At 38.5% G+C, this 14781-nt stretch overlaps 1 protein-coding gene across 6 annotated transcripts; it reads left to right on the top strand.

Annotated features, from left to right (window-relative positions):
• The first annotated feature begins 38 nt into the window (after positions 1-38).
• On the top strand, positions 39-13021 carry LOC108256015 (spermatid perinuclear RNA-binding protein). 6 transcript variants are annotated; one of them, XM_053674350.1, is made up of 18 exons: positions 41-291; positions 1454-1523; positions 1601-1763; positions 1876-2078; positions 2374-2533; positions 2982-3126; positions 4092-4186; positions 4498-4593; positions 4777-4888; positions 4993-5090; positions 5189-5294; positions 5381-5443; positions 5550-5668; positions 5956-6090; positions 9066-9206; positions 9295-9400; positions 9578-9622; positions 12248-13021. In XM_053674350.1, exons 3-18 carry the CDS (start codon positions 1743-1745, stop codon positions 12346-12348), a joined length of 1746 nt encoding a protein of 581 aa, XP_053530325.1. In that variant the 5' UTR covers positions 41-291; positions 1454-1523; positions 1601-1742; the 3' UTR covers positions 12349-13021. The 6 variants fall into 6 exon arrangements, with proteins under 6 accessions (XP_053530326.1, XP_053530325.1, XP_017307960.1 ...); XM_017452471.3 differs by having other exon boundaries at positions 42-291; positions 5378-5443; XM_017452473.3 differs by having other exon boundaries at positions 42-291; positions 1620-1763; positions 5378-5443.
• The last annotated feature ends 1760 nt before the right edge of the window (positions 13022-14781 follow it).

Below are 14781 nucleotides of genomic sequence, written 5' to 3' on the forward strand. Positions count from 1 at the left end.
TTTATTTGCAGTAGATGGACTCGTATTACACCAAGCTGCGACACGTGAAACTTGTGCTGCTGCGTGAACGCACGCGCTGCGGCTGCGGTATCGTCGCCCACCCGCGCGCACATACTGTATAGCTCATCATCTCATCTACACACACACACACACACACACACGCAGAGCCTACTGCACCAGCCTGCCATCATCAGCACGTATCCGAGGATCTTTATTACATGATCCACGCCGACAGCAAGTTCCGCACACAAAGACAAGGCATTGTGTCGCGTGCACGTTTGTTTCTAGCAGGTAAGCGTCTCTCAGAGCTACAGATCAGGAGGAAATGCACCTCACACTGTTGTACTGCTGTAGTTTGCTCGCGGTTTCTAAGTCGAGTTGTCAACTCCTGGTGATGGCTGTGAGTCAACGCTGCAGCATTTCATCAACGCACTGCTAAACGCTACTGTTTGCGGTTCAACTTGGTCGGGATTCAAATGTAGGCTACACATTGACTCAATCGCCAGCTTCGTGCTTATGTTTTTGTTCTTGCATCCAAGCTAGGGTGTTCATTTAGCTAGATATGGAAGAGCTGCTGGGACCAAATGAAAAGCTTCCAAAACCATCAGGATGTGACCTAAACCTAAACTTTTTTTTTGTTGTTGACCTATATGACTATGAAAACAAAATGGTCCAGGAAATGAGAGAATGGTATGGAAGCACACAAGCTTCCTCATGACACTATAATTTGAACTCACCTTGCTTCAGGTTAATAGCCTACTAAATGTTTATGTTTTAATTTATAGCTTTCAAGAATACCCCTCTTCATAATATCCAGTTTGGTCTGACTAGCTGCCAAAACACATCCCTAGCTGGTCAAGTCTTTGCTTATTTTCCAACTTCTTTTGATCAGTAAATGATGATTAAGAATGTCTGTTTGCTTTTCTGTTGTTTATGTTCTTAGAAATAATAACTGCGATTGTGGTCATAACCTGGATTAAAATTCTAGTGAGGTCAAACATTGAAAAAAAAAAATGAATGTGTACTACATAAGTGATGATAATACAATTAATAATTCAACCATAATACTAGGTTCGTATTAAAGAACAAGATTTTACCTTGAGTAAATTGTCTGTTTGAAATATCTCAATGATGACTGAGATTATTTTGTATATTGTATTTATGTTAAAATGTACTGTTTTCATTGAAAAAATGAATGCAATCAATTCTATGAAAAAGATGTAGAGCAATTAATATGAAAGTGTGTGTGTAAACTTTTCTACTGTCTACATCTTAGCTAAAACAGACTAGTGGCAGCTTTTTTCCCCTCAAGTGCCTGATCGTTATCATAAAACATGGTATATGCCCAAAAGGCAACACCTTCCGAGACTGCCTTCTCATAGCTAGTTACTGCTATGTCAACAATGTCGCATCAGTAGCAGTAATTTAGCAGTAACTGTTTTCTTTGTACCAGCACTTACCATCTGGCAAAGATGGTCTACCGTTTCAAAGACTGGACAGACTGAACTGGATTTAACAGCAGGGTAGTAACTATGAATTAGATCTTGCTTAACACTCCTATGCCATTTTCTTTCCTAACAATATTGACCTGCATATACAGATTTGCTCATTATTCTCAGATTGGCCTTGAAATTCTCCAGCTGGATCAGAAACACACAAGGGAGGTTTGACGTTGATGTGAACGGTTGATAAATGAAGACTTTGGCTTGTCTTGGAACACGCTGATCAACATTGCTTAATCCATGATGGTGGAGAGCGCTGATGTAAGTTACACTGATCCTTTTTGTTGGTTGTGTGTGAGCATGTGCTCGCATTTATTGGTAATGCTGTTCATTTATCCTAATGTCACACTGTCACGTTGTGCGTGTTGTCTAGTGCTCTCCTGAATCGTTGGCTAACAATGATCGTTATGTGATGGCCAAACACGCAGCCGTGTACCCATCAGCTGAAGAGCTGGAGGCTGTCCAGTCTCTGGTGTCAGCGGTGGAGAGAGGACTAAAGTACGTCTCCGAATGGCTAATTGATTCCACCAAGGATAGTGCTCCTATATCTGCTGAACCTGCAGAACCCAACTCAAAGTTAGTTCCTTCTTATGTATATATATATATATATATATATATATATGTATGTGTGTATATATGTGTATATGTATATATATGTGTATATATGTGTATATGTATATATATGTATATATATGTGTATATGTATATATATGTATGTATATATATGTGTATATGTATATATATGTATATATATGTGTGTATATGTATGCATGTATGTATGTATGTATGAATTATTTCCCATGTTTCTTTGTAGCATTTTCCAACTGAGGTTGTTTCAGAATCTTCTAATCTACCAGTCATTTTTGTTTAGGTGTGGTGGGCCTCTGGCTGGCGTCATGCGTGTTGGATCTGTGGCTAAAGGCCTCCTCATCAAGGGTCTGATGGACCTAGAGCTGGTCTTGCTCTGCCGAGAAAAGCCTACTAAAGATCTGCTTCTCACGATCTGCACCAACTTGCCACTGCAGATGAAGGTTTGTTAGTTTTATTTCGAGCATTCCCCCTGAGACCTCTGCAAGCAATTGTTTCCTTTAGAACTGGACTGAAACTGCTGCTGGTGTATTGCTCTTCTCAAAATAACCAACCTGCCTGAAATGCTTCAGTGAAGCAACTTACTTCAGGAATGTAATTAGCCATCGGCTACTCTCCAGTGGACGTAGTTAAGCTGCAGAAAATGAGTCTAATTGCAAAACAGCCCATTTATACTGGGCTTTGATTAAACGACATAACCATTTTGCGTCTTAGGTTTACTACCTCATTTTAGACTATACCATCAGCTAACTTGATTACTTGTATTAACTTCCTACCATAAGTACACTTATACCGTATAAACAAATGTGTTGCTAAAGGAGCTAACTTTGTAACATTTTATGGGCTATAAGGTATGTAGCTGTGTCTTTTCTGTCCTCTCCTCCTTTGCAGAAACTGTCTGAGGATGAGCACACAGTGCAGCCCTGCATTCCAGAAGCAGCTATTCTAGTGTTCAAAAGCAGCAGACCTGATCTGCCTCTGAGGGTCATCCTTACGTCAATGCAGATGAAAAGCCAGGAGCTGGAGAAAAACCAAGGTAACAGCCACTCCGACCACATAACTTAAGCAACCTTGATAAAAAGGATCAGATACTGTACAGCCCACAGTAACCATCATTCGCTGATCAAATTGTTATGTAGTTTTATGTATTGATTCAGCAAGGGAGGCTGATATAGCTTCTTGATGAGTCAACTTGACATTCGAGTTGTCTTGGCATCGTGCCTGGTGCTACCGGATTCTTGTTTCTTTTGACGCAGCAGCTGGTGTGTTATTGTCGGGGAGCCCTGGGATCCGGGCTCCCTTCTTTCCTCCTTTTTTCCCCTCCTCTCACCCTCATATCACACCATGGAATTGACTCTTAACAAATTTTTCAGAAGCATTTACTTCATTGATTTTTCCCTCTTCTCGCTTATCTTTTTGGGAATATGGCACGATCCTTTTTATTTCCTAAGGGCACTAGTGATGTGAACTAGCATTGTATTGTTGCTAATCTTACAGCTTATATTAATGAGCTCTCACAGTTGGGCTTGTTAGAATATTTGTTCTCTCAGGACATTTCCTGGGATGACATAAACATGACCAAATGTGACAAAAAATACCAGCATGTAGATAAATTGCTGAAGCACAAATGAGTAGAATCAAATTGCTGTACCTACGCACACCTCAACAGAAATGTGGCTATATAACAAACTTCATGGTGATTGTGGGGTTCAGCTTCCTGGCTTCTGGTTCAGAGCTCATGCTAGTATTTTTAGTTCTTGCTTATTTGAACACATTTGGTCTGCTCACTGCACAAGCCTCTGATCTGCATCTTGAGTTGGCAAAAAATGACAAAAATCTGACTTTTTTTTGTTGTTGCATGAAATAACTACTCTCCACCATGTTTTAACTCAGTCAGATCAGTGGGATCCTAACTGTAGTATTGCACTTTTCTGCCAGTGCATCCTGACAGAAAAGCTCATGGCGAATCTGTTGTGTGTCCTGTTCTGTTCTTCTCACCAGTGGAAAACACAAAAGTGACAGATCCGTCTGATCTGCTGGACCAGCAGAGATGCCTGCTTGCTCTGGCCTCTCTGCGCCATGCCAAATGGTTCCAGGTTGGCCATCAGTTTGCACTATTTGGTTGTTGTAGCCTTTTGACATGGATAAATACAAGAATCAATTCACAGCTTGGAACAATTTGATATTAAAAATCCAACACTGTCCTTTCAGGCTCCCAAAATCAGACAACTTTCATTCCACCTCTGAATGACCCAAACTGACTGAAACACTCTTTACCTTTATTGCGGCACTCACCTTTCCTCCTTGCTTTATGCTTCTGAATTGCATGACATTTTTTGCTTTTGTCCCATATTTGTACATCTTTTTTAAAATACTTTTTTATTAAGCTGTGGTCTGACTTCCTCAGGTCAGATTGAGTGGGAAGAGATCCTGTCTCATAGTTCTGCGGATCCTCAGGGATATATGCAATACAAGGCCAGTCTGGGCACCTCTTAAAGGATGGGTGAGTATAAAATGTATAAAAATGTAATTAGATTTCAATGACAATATGCAAGGCATTTGTCTTCTGTTGCTGTTGTGAGAAATCTCAGAGTTCAGTATTAGGATCTGCATAGTTTGTCTTCTTTTAAAATAATTATATTGGGGTTTTTTTTTATGATTAACTCTACATATTGTGTCTATCCAGCCAGTTGAGCTGATCTGTGAAAAGGCCTTTGCTACGAGTTACAGGCCACTCGGACCGAGTGAAACTCTGAGACGGGTCTTGGAATGTATCTCCTCAGGCATCTTCTTGCCAGGTAAGTTCCCTGAAGTTGCTAGCTGGTCATTATCAGAGGTTAGTACATGGATATGGATGTGAATAGGAATCATAACTACATATTTCAGTTTCTTCTCCCTTCAGGTGGACCTGGACTACATGACCCGTGTGAAAAAGAAGAGGTAGACACTTTGTCGGCTGTGATGAACGATCAGGCTGAACTTCTTACCTATACTGCACAGGTTAAAAACTCCCTCATTGGGACAAAGATGTCATGTGGGAAAATTGAATGAACTGTTTGAACCAAAAAATAAAGTCATGTTCTGTACATTTTTCTCAGCATGCGCTAAGGCTTCTAGCTTTTGGACAGATTCACAGGTTCCTAGAGGTGGATCCTCTTCCTACAGCTAAACCTGCAGCGGAACCAAAATTACCAGACGGAGAAGGTTGGTGTTTTGACGTGATTTAGTATAATACGATCTTTCACACATTCCTTGTAGACGTGTTTGAAATTGGAGTCACTGTTCAGCAGGGACGTCTCTGAAAAGACTCCATGAAGATGAAACTGCCGACGAACCTAAAAGCAAGAAGATCCGTAAGCATATTAGCATTTTGTTCTTGCTTTATTTTCTGAATCTTTTAAAACGCATGGGTTAAGTTGTCCATATAAGATTCCTTAACGGTTGTGCAATGCTGTTTAGTCTCAGGTATTGGTGCAGGCTTATTAACATCTAATGGCAAATCAGATTGTAAGGGAAAAGTGGAAACTCTGTCCAAAAGCTCCAGCAACAAATCCATACATGGCTCTTCATCAACCAAGGTAAAAAGCGATTCTGTTAATATGAACAATTATGTGTACTTACAATTTACTTCCCATTAGGTAGCACAATTGGATCGATTTAATCAGCTTGGAATGATCGTGTCCAAATCACTGCTGTCACGTGTGACAATAATGTCCTGTATAACTCAGTCGAAAATACTCATATAAATTTCCTTATCTCATGACATTGTAATGTCCTTTGTGAACAGAGCTCACACATACTGAGACAGTGGTGTTAGTTCTTTATAGAATATCATGAGTGTTATAATGTTTGTTATGGTTTTTAGGTTAAAGTTCAGGGCCCTGTTCTCACAGCCAGGGGCAAAAACCCAGTAATGGAGCTAAATGAGAAAAGGAGAGGCCTATCATATAACCTCATCACTGAAAATGGAGAGAACCAACAACAGCGCTTCATTATCGAGGTGGCAGCAATATTCACTTATACTTTTCTACAAAATGTATCCATAAGTACATTTCATTGCAAGTGCAATGAAACACATAAGATTTTAGGGAAAGCTTCTAATATTATATTTGTAGATCAAAATAAAAGGTTTTTTTGCCCATGTCTATTACACTAAAATCTGTCTCTAGCATGTTGTGTGACAGCTGTATGACTTGGATGCTTCGTGACTTTACATGACTACGTTTTTTCCTATGCATCACCTATGTTAATGCCAAAAATTCAAATGGAATATATTCACCATGCATGAAATAAACAAACAAAAAAAAAATCTATAATAATGCAGATAGATTTTGCTATGTCCTTTTGAAAATCATGTCTCAGTTTGAAAACATTTCAACACTTATCTGAGGGGGTGAAGTAGGTTTTTTGCAAAGTTTTTAATATTATAATATATATAATATTAACAGCTTTGGAGCATGGAACTGCTTGCTGACAGTGGCAACTGTGAAAACCCACCTGGATAGAGGATTTTTACATTATTCTGCAGTAATTTGCAATAAACAGTAAAAAGAAACAAACAAAAAAACATAACATTTTCCCTGTAATCTGCATTTTAGGTCAAAATTGTCATCTTTTTTTCTCCATCAATTATTCTGTGACATCCGTAATAAATATACACAGTTAACTAATATTAACTATATACTTGTCTAATGTTAGCTAAGTCAAACACACTGTATATTGACGTCCATTGACGTGTCCAGTCAAGACAATGTGAGATGGGGGACAGGTTCAGGGATTCTAAGCGATGTCAATTAATATCAGAGAGTTCAAAACACTTGCACAAAACATTTAAGATATGGTGCTTTTTGGTATATTTTTGAGTGACGGCTCATAATAGCATACTCCGATGTTAAATTGTGGAGCCCCTACACAAAATCTGTAAAGGTTGTTAGGTCTGGTAATATAATCAGCATAAACATCACTGGATATTGTGTCAGTGTAAAATCATGTAGAGACGATTAAATCCTTATAATCCACAAAACTAGGACGAACTATTCACTAAACCTGATGAAGCCAGTGGGTGAAACACAACTCCTGTTGCTCTGACTTTCCACTATAAGACACATACACAGCTTGTAATTGGTCTACATGGGATTCAGTTTACTCATGTAAAGAGGTCATAGAGGTCTCAAAGGGATGTGTCTTGGCCTGTCCAGCTTTTTAGGTGTTTTATATATATATGTGTGTATATATATATATATATATATATATATATATGTGTGTGTGTGTGTGTGTGTGTGTGTGTGTGTGTGTGTGTGTGTGTACGCACAGTTCCCTCCACTGATATTGGCACCCTTGGTAAATATGACCAAAGAAGGCTGTGAAAAATTGTCTTTATTGTTTAACCTTTTGATCTTTTGTTAAAAAAAAAATCACAAAAATACTCTGCTCTCATGGATATCAAACAACTGCAAACACAGGTTTATCAAAAAAAAAAAATCATTGTTAAATATAGGTATGCAACAATTACTGGCGCCCCTATGAATTCATATGAGAAAAATATATTTGAAGTATATTCCCACTGATATTTACATTTTTTTTAGTCCACTTGGGTGACTGAAAAACAGGTACAGGAAATGGAAATTCTTCAAGCATGACTTCCTGTTTCACAGGGGTATAAATATGAGGTAACACATAGGCCAAATTCCCTTAGTCTTTCATAATAACGTGTAAGACCAAAGAGTATAGATGTGATGTTTGGCAAAAGGTTGTCGAGCTTCAAAAAATGTGAAGTGGCTATAAGAAAATAGGACAAGCATTGAAAATGCCCATTTCCACCATCAGGGTAATAATTAGGAAGTTCCAGTCAACTGGAAATGTTATGAATCAACCTGAATTGGACGTGTGTCTCTATTGTCTCAACACACTGTGAGGAGGATGGTCTGAGTGGCCTAAAAATCTCCAAGGATCACAGCTGGAGAATTGCAGAAGTTAGTTGCATCTTGGGGTCAGAAAGTCTCCAAAACTACAATCTGAAGTCACCTACATCAGCACAAGCCACTACTCTCATCCAAAAACAAACTCAAATGTCTTCAGTTTGCCAGACACTACTGGAACTTCAAATGGGATCTGGTTCTGTGGTCAGATGAAACCAGAATAGAGCTTTTTGGCAATAAACACCTGAGGTGGTTTTGGCGCGCATAGAGAGGTAGCCATATGGAAAAGTACCTCATGCCCACGGTTAAATGTGGAGGTGGATCTTCTATGTTTTGGGGCTGTTTTTCTGCCAGAGGACCTGGACATTTTGTTAGGATACATGGCATCATGAAGTCTATCAAATATCAACAGATATTAAATAAAAACCTGACCGCCTCTGCCAGAAAGCTTAAAATGGGCCGTGGTTGGATCTTCCAGCAGGACAATGATCCAAAACATACATCAAAATCAACACAAAAATGGTTTACTGAGCACAAAATCAAGGTCCTGCCATGACCATCCCAGTCCCCTGACCTGAAACCCATAGAAAACCTGTGGGGTGAACTGAAGAGGAGAGTCCACCAGCGTGGACCTTGAAATTGGAAGGATCTGGAGAGATTCTGTATGGAGGAATGATCTCCGATCCCTTGCCATTGTATCCCTTGTATTCTCCAACCTCATCAGGCATTATAGGAGAAGACTCTTGGCAAAGGGAAGGGTGCCAATAATTGTTGCACACCTATATTTAACCAAGATTATTATTATTTTTTTTTTTTATAAACCTGTGTTTTGTTTGCAATTGTTTGATCTCCAGAGAGCAGAGTATTTTTGTGATTTTTTTTTTTTTTTTTTTTTTTTAAACAAAAGGTTAAACAATAAAGACAATTTTTCACAGCCTATTTAACAAGGGTGCAAGTATTAGTGCACGGCACTATATATATATGTATATATAAAATACTCTGAAGTGCTGGGCTTCTGTTTTATTTATACAGCTTCTATTTTACTGCTATATATCAGGTGGAAGTGGATGGACTGAGGTTCAGAGGATGTGGGCCTAATAAAAGGGTAGCAAAGGCAAACGCAGCCTTGGCAGCAATAGAAAGGCTGTTTTCAGCACACAATGCAAACAACAATAAGAGGAAGAAGCCATATACAAAAGTAAGTTCAGGCATATACATCTCCAAACCTTGTAGAGTTTACTGATATTATGTTGCAGCATTATGTGTTCTTTTTCATGCTCTTTTAGGTGAGTCCATCAGCTGTAAATGGACTTCCCAGAGCAAAGAGGAATGTTACAATACCCAGGCCACTACTTCCTATTTTTCCTCCAGCCCCTGCGTATTTTACACCAGGTATATATTTTCACAATCTTTTCACTTATGTAATGCAAGTCATTATAGTTTTTCTAGACCATCACAGACACATGTTGTATTGTGTGTGTGTGTGTGTGTGTGTGTGTGTGTGTGTGTGTGTCTGTGTGTCTGTGTGTGTGTGTGTGTGTCTGTGTGTGTGTGTGCATTTATTTGCAGGCTTTACCCCGTATGGTTATGGTCCAGTGGTGCCTCCACCACACGGTAGGTCTCTTGTCTGATAAGTCCATAGAGCATTACTATTTTTTTTCCTGTTTTTGTCTTTCCATTTGTGTACACCACTTTTTTGTCATCAAAAAATTCGTCACATAGTTCCTAAGTATATTATTGGAGTATCTTTTGTAGGTATGAAATGTTCCATAGTTTATAGTGTGTTCAAATAATTTTTCACAGACTTTTTTCATTTTATTTATTTCATTTTTATTTGCACTCTCTGTACTAATCAATTGGATTCTCGCTCTTCTCACAATAAGTGTGTTCATGCCTGTAGTTAATATAGGCTGAAGGATATGCAGCTCTAATCTCCCTCATTTATCAATTCATTCTATGCCATTTTAGCACAGTCTCTGTATTTGGTCATTAAATGATACAGTTTGATTACTAGAATAGAATAAACAGTGCAATAGGCCTTACTAGACATATTTATGAAATTATGACCCCGACTATTGTATTATTGTTGTGTAATCAGATAAAATAACACTTTATTAATCCCAGGTGGGAAATTCCAGTGTTACAGCAGCAGAGAAACGACAATATAGCAGAAGGAGAGTATTAACATAAAATAAGCCAAAATACACAAATGTACAATACTGAAGCATATAATGTGCAAAATAAGACAGAATATAACAAGATATACTTGTATGCAGGTTATTTAAACTATTCAGTATACAAAACTGTATTAAATAATTAAACAGAGTATAGATTATATGCAAAATGGGTCAGAATATAACTTTTGGAACTACTGGAAACTATTGGAACGGCAAGGCCAATTCATTTGTTTGTGTTATACACCAAAGACATTTGGGTTGGAGATCAAAAGATGGATATGAAACGAAAGTTTAGGCTTTTTTCAGCTTTTATTTCCTGGTATTTACATCTAGACATGTTAAACAACGTAAAACATAGAATAGTTTGTATCAGACCACCCAATTTTTAGGCAAGCAAAAGTATAGGAACAGATAAGTAAAAGTTAAAGTAAATTACACTTGATATTTGGTTGCATATCAGTTGCTTGTAATAACTGCATCAAGCCTGCAACTCATTGACATCACCAAATTGTTGGTTTCTTCTTTTGTGAAGGCTTTTACCACAGTCTCTTTCAGTTGTTTGTTTTGTGGGTTTTCTCCCTCCAGGTGAGGGAGATGCTGGGTTAAGGTCTGGCCAGTCTAAAACCTTCCACTTTCCCCAGCCTGTTGAAGTCCTTTGTTGAGTTGGCAGTGTGTTTGAGATTATTGTCTTGCTGCTTGATAATGTTCCTCCTGATTAACTTGGATATATTTCTCTGTAAATTGGCAGACAAAATGCTCCTATAAATTTTTAAAATATAATGTCTATCCTACAAGAGGTAGTGCAGAAAAATCAACGTGCTTTCTCAGGTAGAGAAGTTATGTTTGGAGCTATACAGTCTGATGGTTGCAAGGAGAAAGGACCTGTGAAAGTGCTCCTTTCTGCCCTGAGGCAGGAGTAACCTCCCGCTCGGTAAAGCAAACCTCTCCACTACCATCTCCACTGTGTCCAGTCTGGAACCCATGACTGATCCAGCTCTCTTTTAATTTTGTTGACCCTGTTTGTGTCCTTGGTAGTGATGCCGCTCCAGCACTCAGCAGCATAGGTAGAATGTTTGTAGCGGCTGACCTCACACTCCAAAGGACCTCCTCAGAAAGTAGAGTCCTTTTTTGTACAAGCTGTCCACATTCACGTTTACCCCAGCTTTTCACTCAGGTGAACACCTTCATAGTTAGTAGGTCTGTATCACCTTGATTTTCTGACACTCGATTGTGACCAGATCTGGTGCAGATTTCTTCTTAGGGAAATTCGACACAAACACGTTTGCCTTGCTGTTATAATCTTGCACTACCATGCGCTTGCTTTTTAAAAAAAAAAAAAATTACTTGTGAATTGCAATACAGCATATTAAAACACACAGAAATAAGAGTTATGGTGTTGCGTCACCACTTGGTCGCACACTGGCCAGTAGTGGGACCCTCAGGAGTTTTGGTGTAATTGAACCCTCTGTGTACAGCTAACAAAACATTAGAACTATTCAAATTTGAGTTGAGCTCGGATATGTGGAGATGAAATCGATTTAGGATTTAGATTTCCCTCCTAAAATATTCAACAGTAGTTTCCTCTGATCAGTTATTATTAAGTCTCACTCATCCCCATTCATAGTCATTTATCACGTTTTCATTGTAATAATCTATGTATTTTTTATTTTCTTCTTTTTTTGTAGGGGGTAGATTTGTACCCTGCATGTTCCATGTTCGACCCATGCACCCTCCATGTCATATCTTTCCTCCTCCCTTCCGCTCCTTTCAACCCTACTTCTAAATCTGATATTTTTAAAAAGTGTAATTGTAAGGGTTTAAACTTTCCCTTTTTTGATGATTGTTAATTCCTTATATTTCTGTGGAGAAATTGCACCTCATTAGAAAAAAATTATAAAATTAATACAAGGTATTTTCTAATTTGATGTCCTGATTCATTTGAGGCAATGTGAGAGTGTTCATATCCTCTGTGTGTGTGTGTGTGTGTGTGTACATACATATAAAACCAAATCACATGTGTAGCTGTTAGTGCTCTCTCTTGCTCTCTCTCTCCCCTCTACAGGTGCTTTGTATTTTGACGGTCCTGTTTGCCCTCCGCAGACCATCACTCCTGTTTTTCTTCACCTGGGAGCACAGGATTTCTGCCCTGATTTTTACATTTAATGTTCTGTCTGAAGTGGCCTGTAGCTGTGTGTGGCCTGACCAGACTCACCATCATTATTACTTAACACAGGGTCATTTTCTGGTACTGAGGAAACTTTCCTTGTTTTAGCATGGATCAGTAGTATCCTCTGTTAAACTCAAGGAAACTCAAGACATAAATGAAAAAAATGGTTTGCATTTATGCTGCGTTTATATGGTCTTTGTGAATACATATTTTTCACAGTAAGCAATATTTTATCAGTGCTATTAGCAATAATGAATTAGATGCACTGCTGATAGGCTACAGACAATATTCCATAATGCTGTAAGTCCAAAATTTATGGTATATTTGTATTTGAAATGAATAATATTGTATTTATACTAGGACAAAATGTATCAAATGGAGTGCAGTGTAATTTAGTTCCTTCATCCACAACATGGCACATACTTAATCCAACACCATGTTATAAACTAACGGTATGCACGTAAATGCAGATAGTTACATATACATACAGTGTTTTGTAATAAAGACTGCACAAATATTTCTATGACGATTGAAATGTGATTGAAATGTGGTGTGTGAGTTTGTGGATGTGTTAATGTACCTACTGTATTCACGTAATAACTGTATAACATCATTAAATTATCATTATCAGTGTTATCAACAATGATTTTGGCATTTGTCCTAATTAAACCTTGACATAGTCTATTGTATTGTAGTCTATTACTGCACATTGGTTTTGGATGTGGAAGCATCTTTTCGATGCACTGAAAAGAAGCAGGGTAGGGGGTTGTGAGTAATTTATGAGTCAGGTGTGTGGGGTCTTATATTTTTAGGCAGACTAGAGTGGGTGAGGAGATGTACTGTAAGATTATGTAAGGTGAGCATTCTGCAAATACAATTCAAGGCAGTGTCAAGATTTTGACAGGTCCCCTAACTCATGCTGTGCCACACTTGAGGTTTAAGTAAAATATAATTGGGAAGTTTTGAAGTTAGCAATTTAAACACAGGTGTTGAGTGACTGATCATGTAATTAAATAAATGACTGACAGCAAACGGCATAATGTGTGTGCCCCCTTGACATCCTCTGTGCTTTTAAAAGAGTATGTCAGACATTCAATTTCTTTAGGATTATTTCACTTGGACTGGACAGTTGAAGACTTTTTCCAATCTTTAACAGTCCAGTTTCAATTAGCCTGTGCTAATCAACAAGATGATTTTGTCTGCAGAACTACCACTCTCTGGAAGTTTTTGTTCTTTTTTGTACCACTCTATGTACTCTTTAACGAGTGCATTAACAGTTAACTGTGTGTTAAAATACCTGGAGATCAGCAATTTCTGAAATAATTAAACCAGTCTAGCATTAACAACCATGCCACAGTCAAAGTCACTGATATCACATTTTTTCCTCATTGCTCATGATGTTTGATGTGAACATTAACTGAAGCTCTTGACCTGAATGTGCAATATATTAATCAGTGTACTGCTGCCACATGATTGGCTGACTGAATAATTACATGAATAAGCAGGGGTACAGACCCTAGACTAGACTATACTAGTGACAATACTAGAGCAAAATCGGCACTATTGCTATTTAAGCATGAGAATATGGTACTTCAGACTGCCAGGAGCTCTTTTTTGCAGAAGTCAAGGCAAAAGGAAAAAGCATTCCTCTAAACTGGAACACAGCCATGATGAGAGCTGAACTGGCCCGGACTGAATTTCCTGTAGTGTCCTGGTGGTCCCTCCTGCTGGAATATCCGTTCGCGATGCATTTTCTAAAAATGTCCCTGGATTTCCAATCAGTGTAACAAGATTTGAATACACAAGTCTACATTAAAACAGCACATACAAACACGGTGTAATTTAAAGGCTTTATGGGGAACTTTGAAAGAGGACACATTAATGGGCATCTCATATTGTATAGTAGAAATATGAGCTTCAGTAAAGCGCAGAGACCTCTTCTCTTTACTATGGCACAAGGCTCTGCTCATTCCCTTCACGTTCCACAGACAGATGGTCCTCTCACACACACACACTGGGCACACAGGAGGCCAGACTATGCAGCAGTGGCAAAAATCAGTGTGATGTGGGATGGGACACATTTTATATCAGGCTTAGAAAGTGATGACTGCATGGTTGCTTGTTCAGCTGAATGTCATGTGCATAAATGTCCTGATAAATGCCTTGGTCTTGAACTTCACTGTCTTCTCTCTCTCTCTCTCTCTCTCTCTCTCTCTCTCTCTCTCTGTTAACAGTATTTGAGGAGGCATTGGGTGGAAGTAGATCTCTGGCAGTTAATGGTAAAGTGCAAAGATTTTTTTTAAGCATTAACCAGATCTTAAATCCATGCCCATGTACATGAAGCACCACTCAAAAATTGATGACCTGCACAATTAATTAAAATTAGTTTGCAAGCTAATCTTCCAACACCTAGCTAACTGTATAAAATC

The sequence above is a fragment of the Ictalurus punctatus genome, chromosome 22 (genome assembly GCF_001660625.3).
Source record: "Ictalurus punctatus breed USDA103 chromosome 22, Coco_2.0, whole genome shotgun sequence".
NCBI lineage: Eukaryota > Metazoa > Chordata > Actinopteri > Siluriformes > Ictaluridae > Ictalurus > Ictalurus punctatus.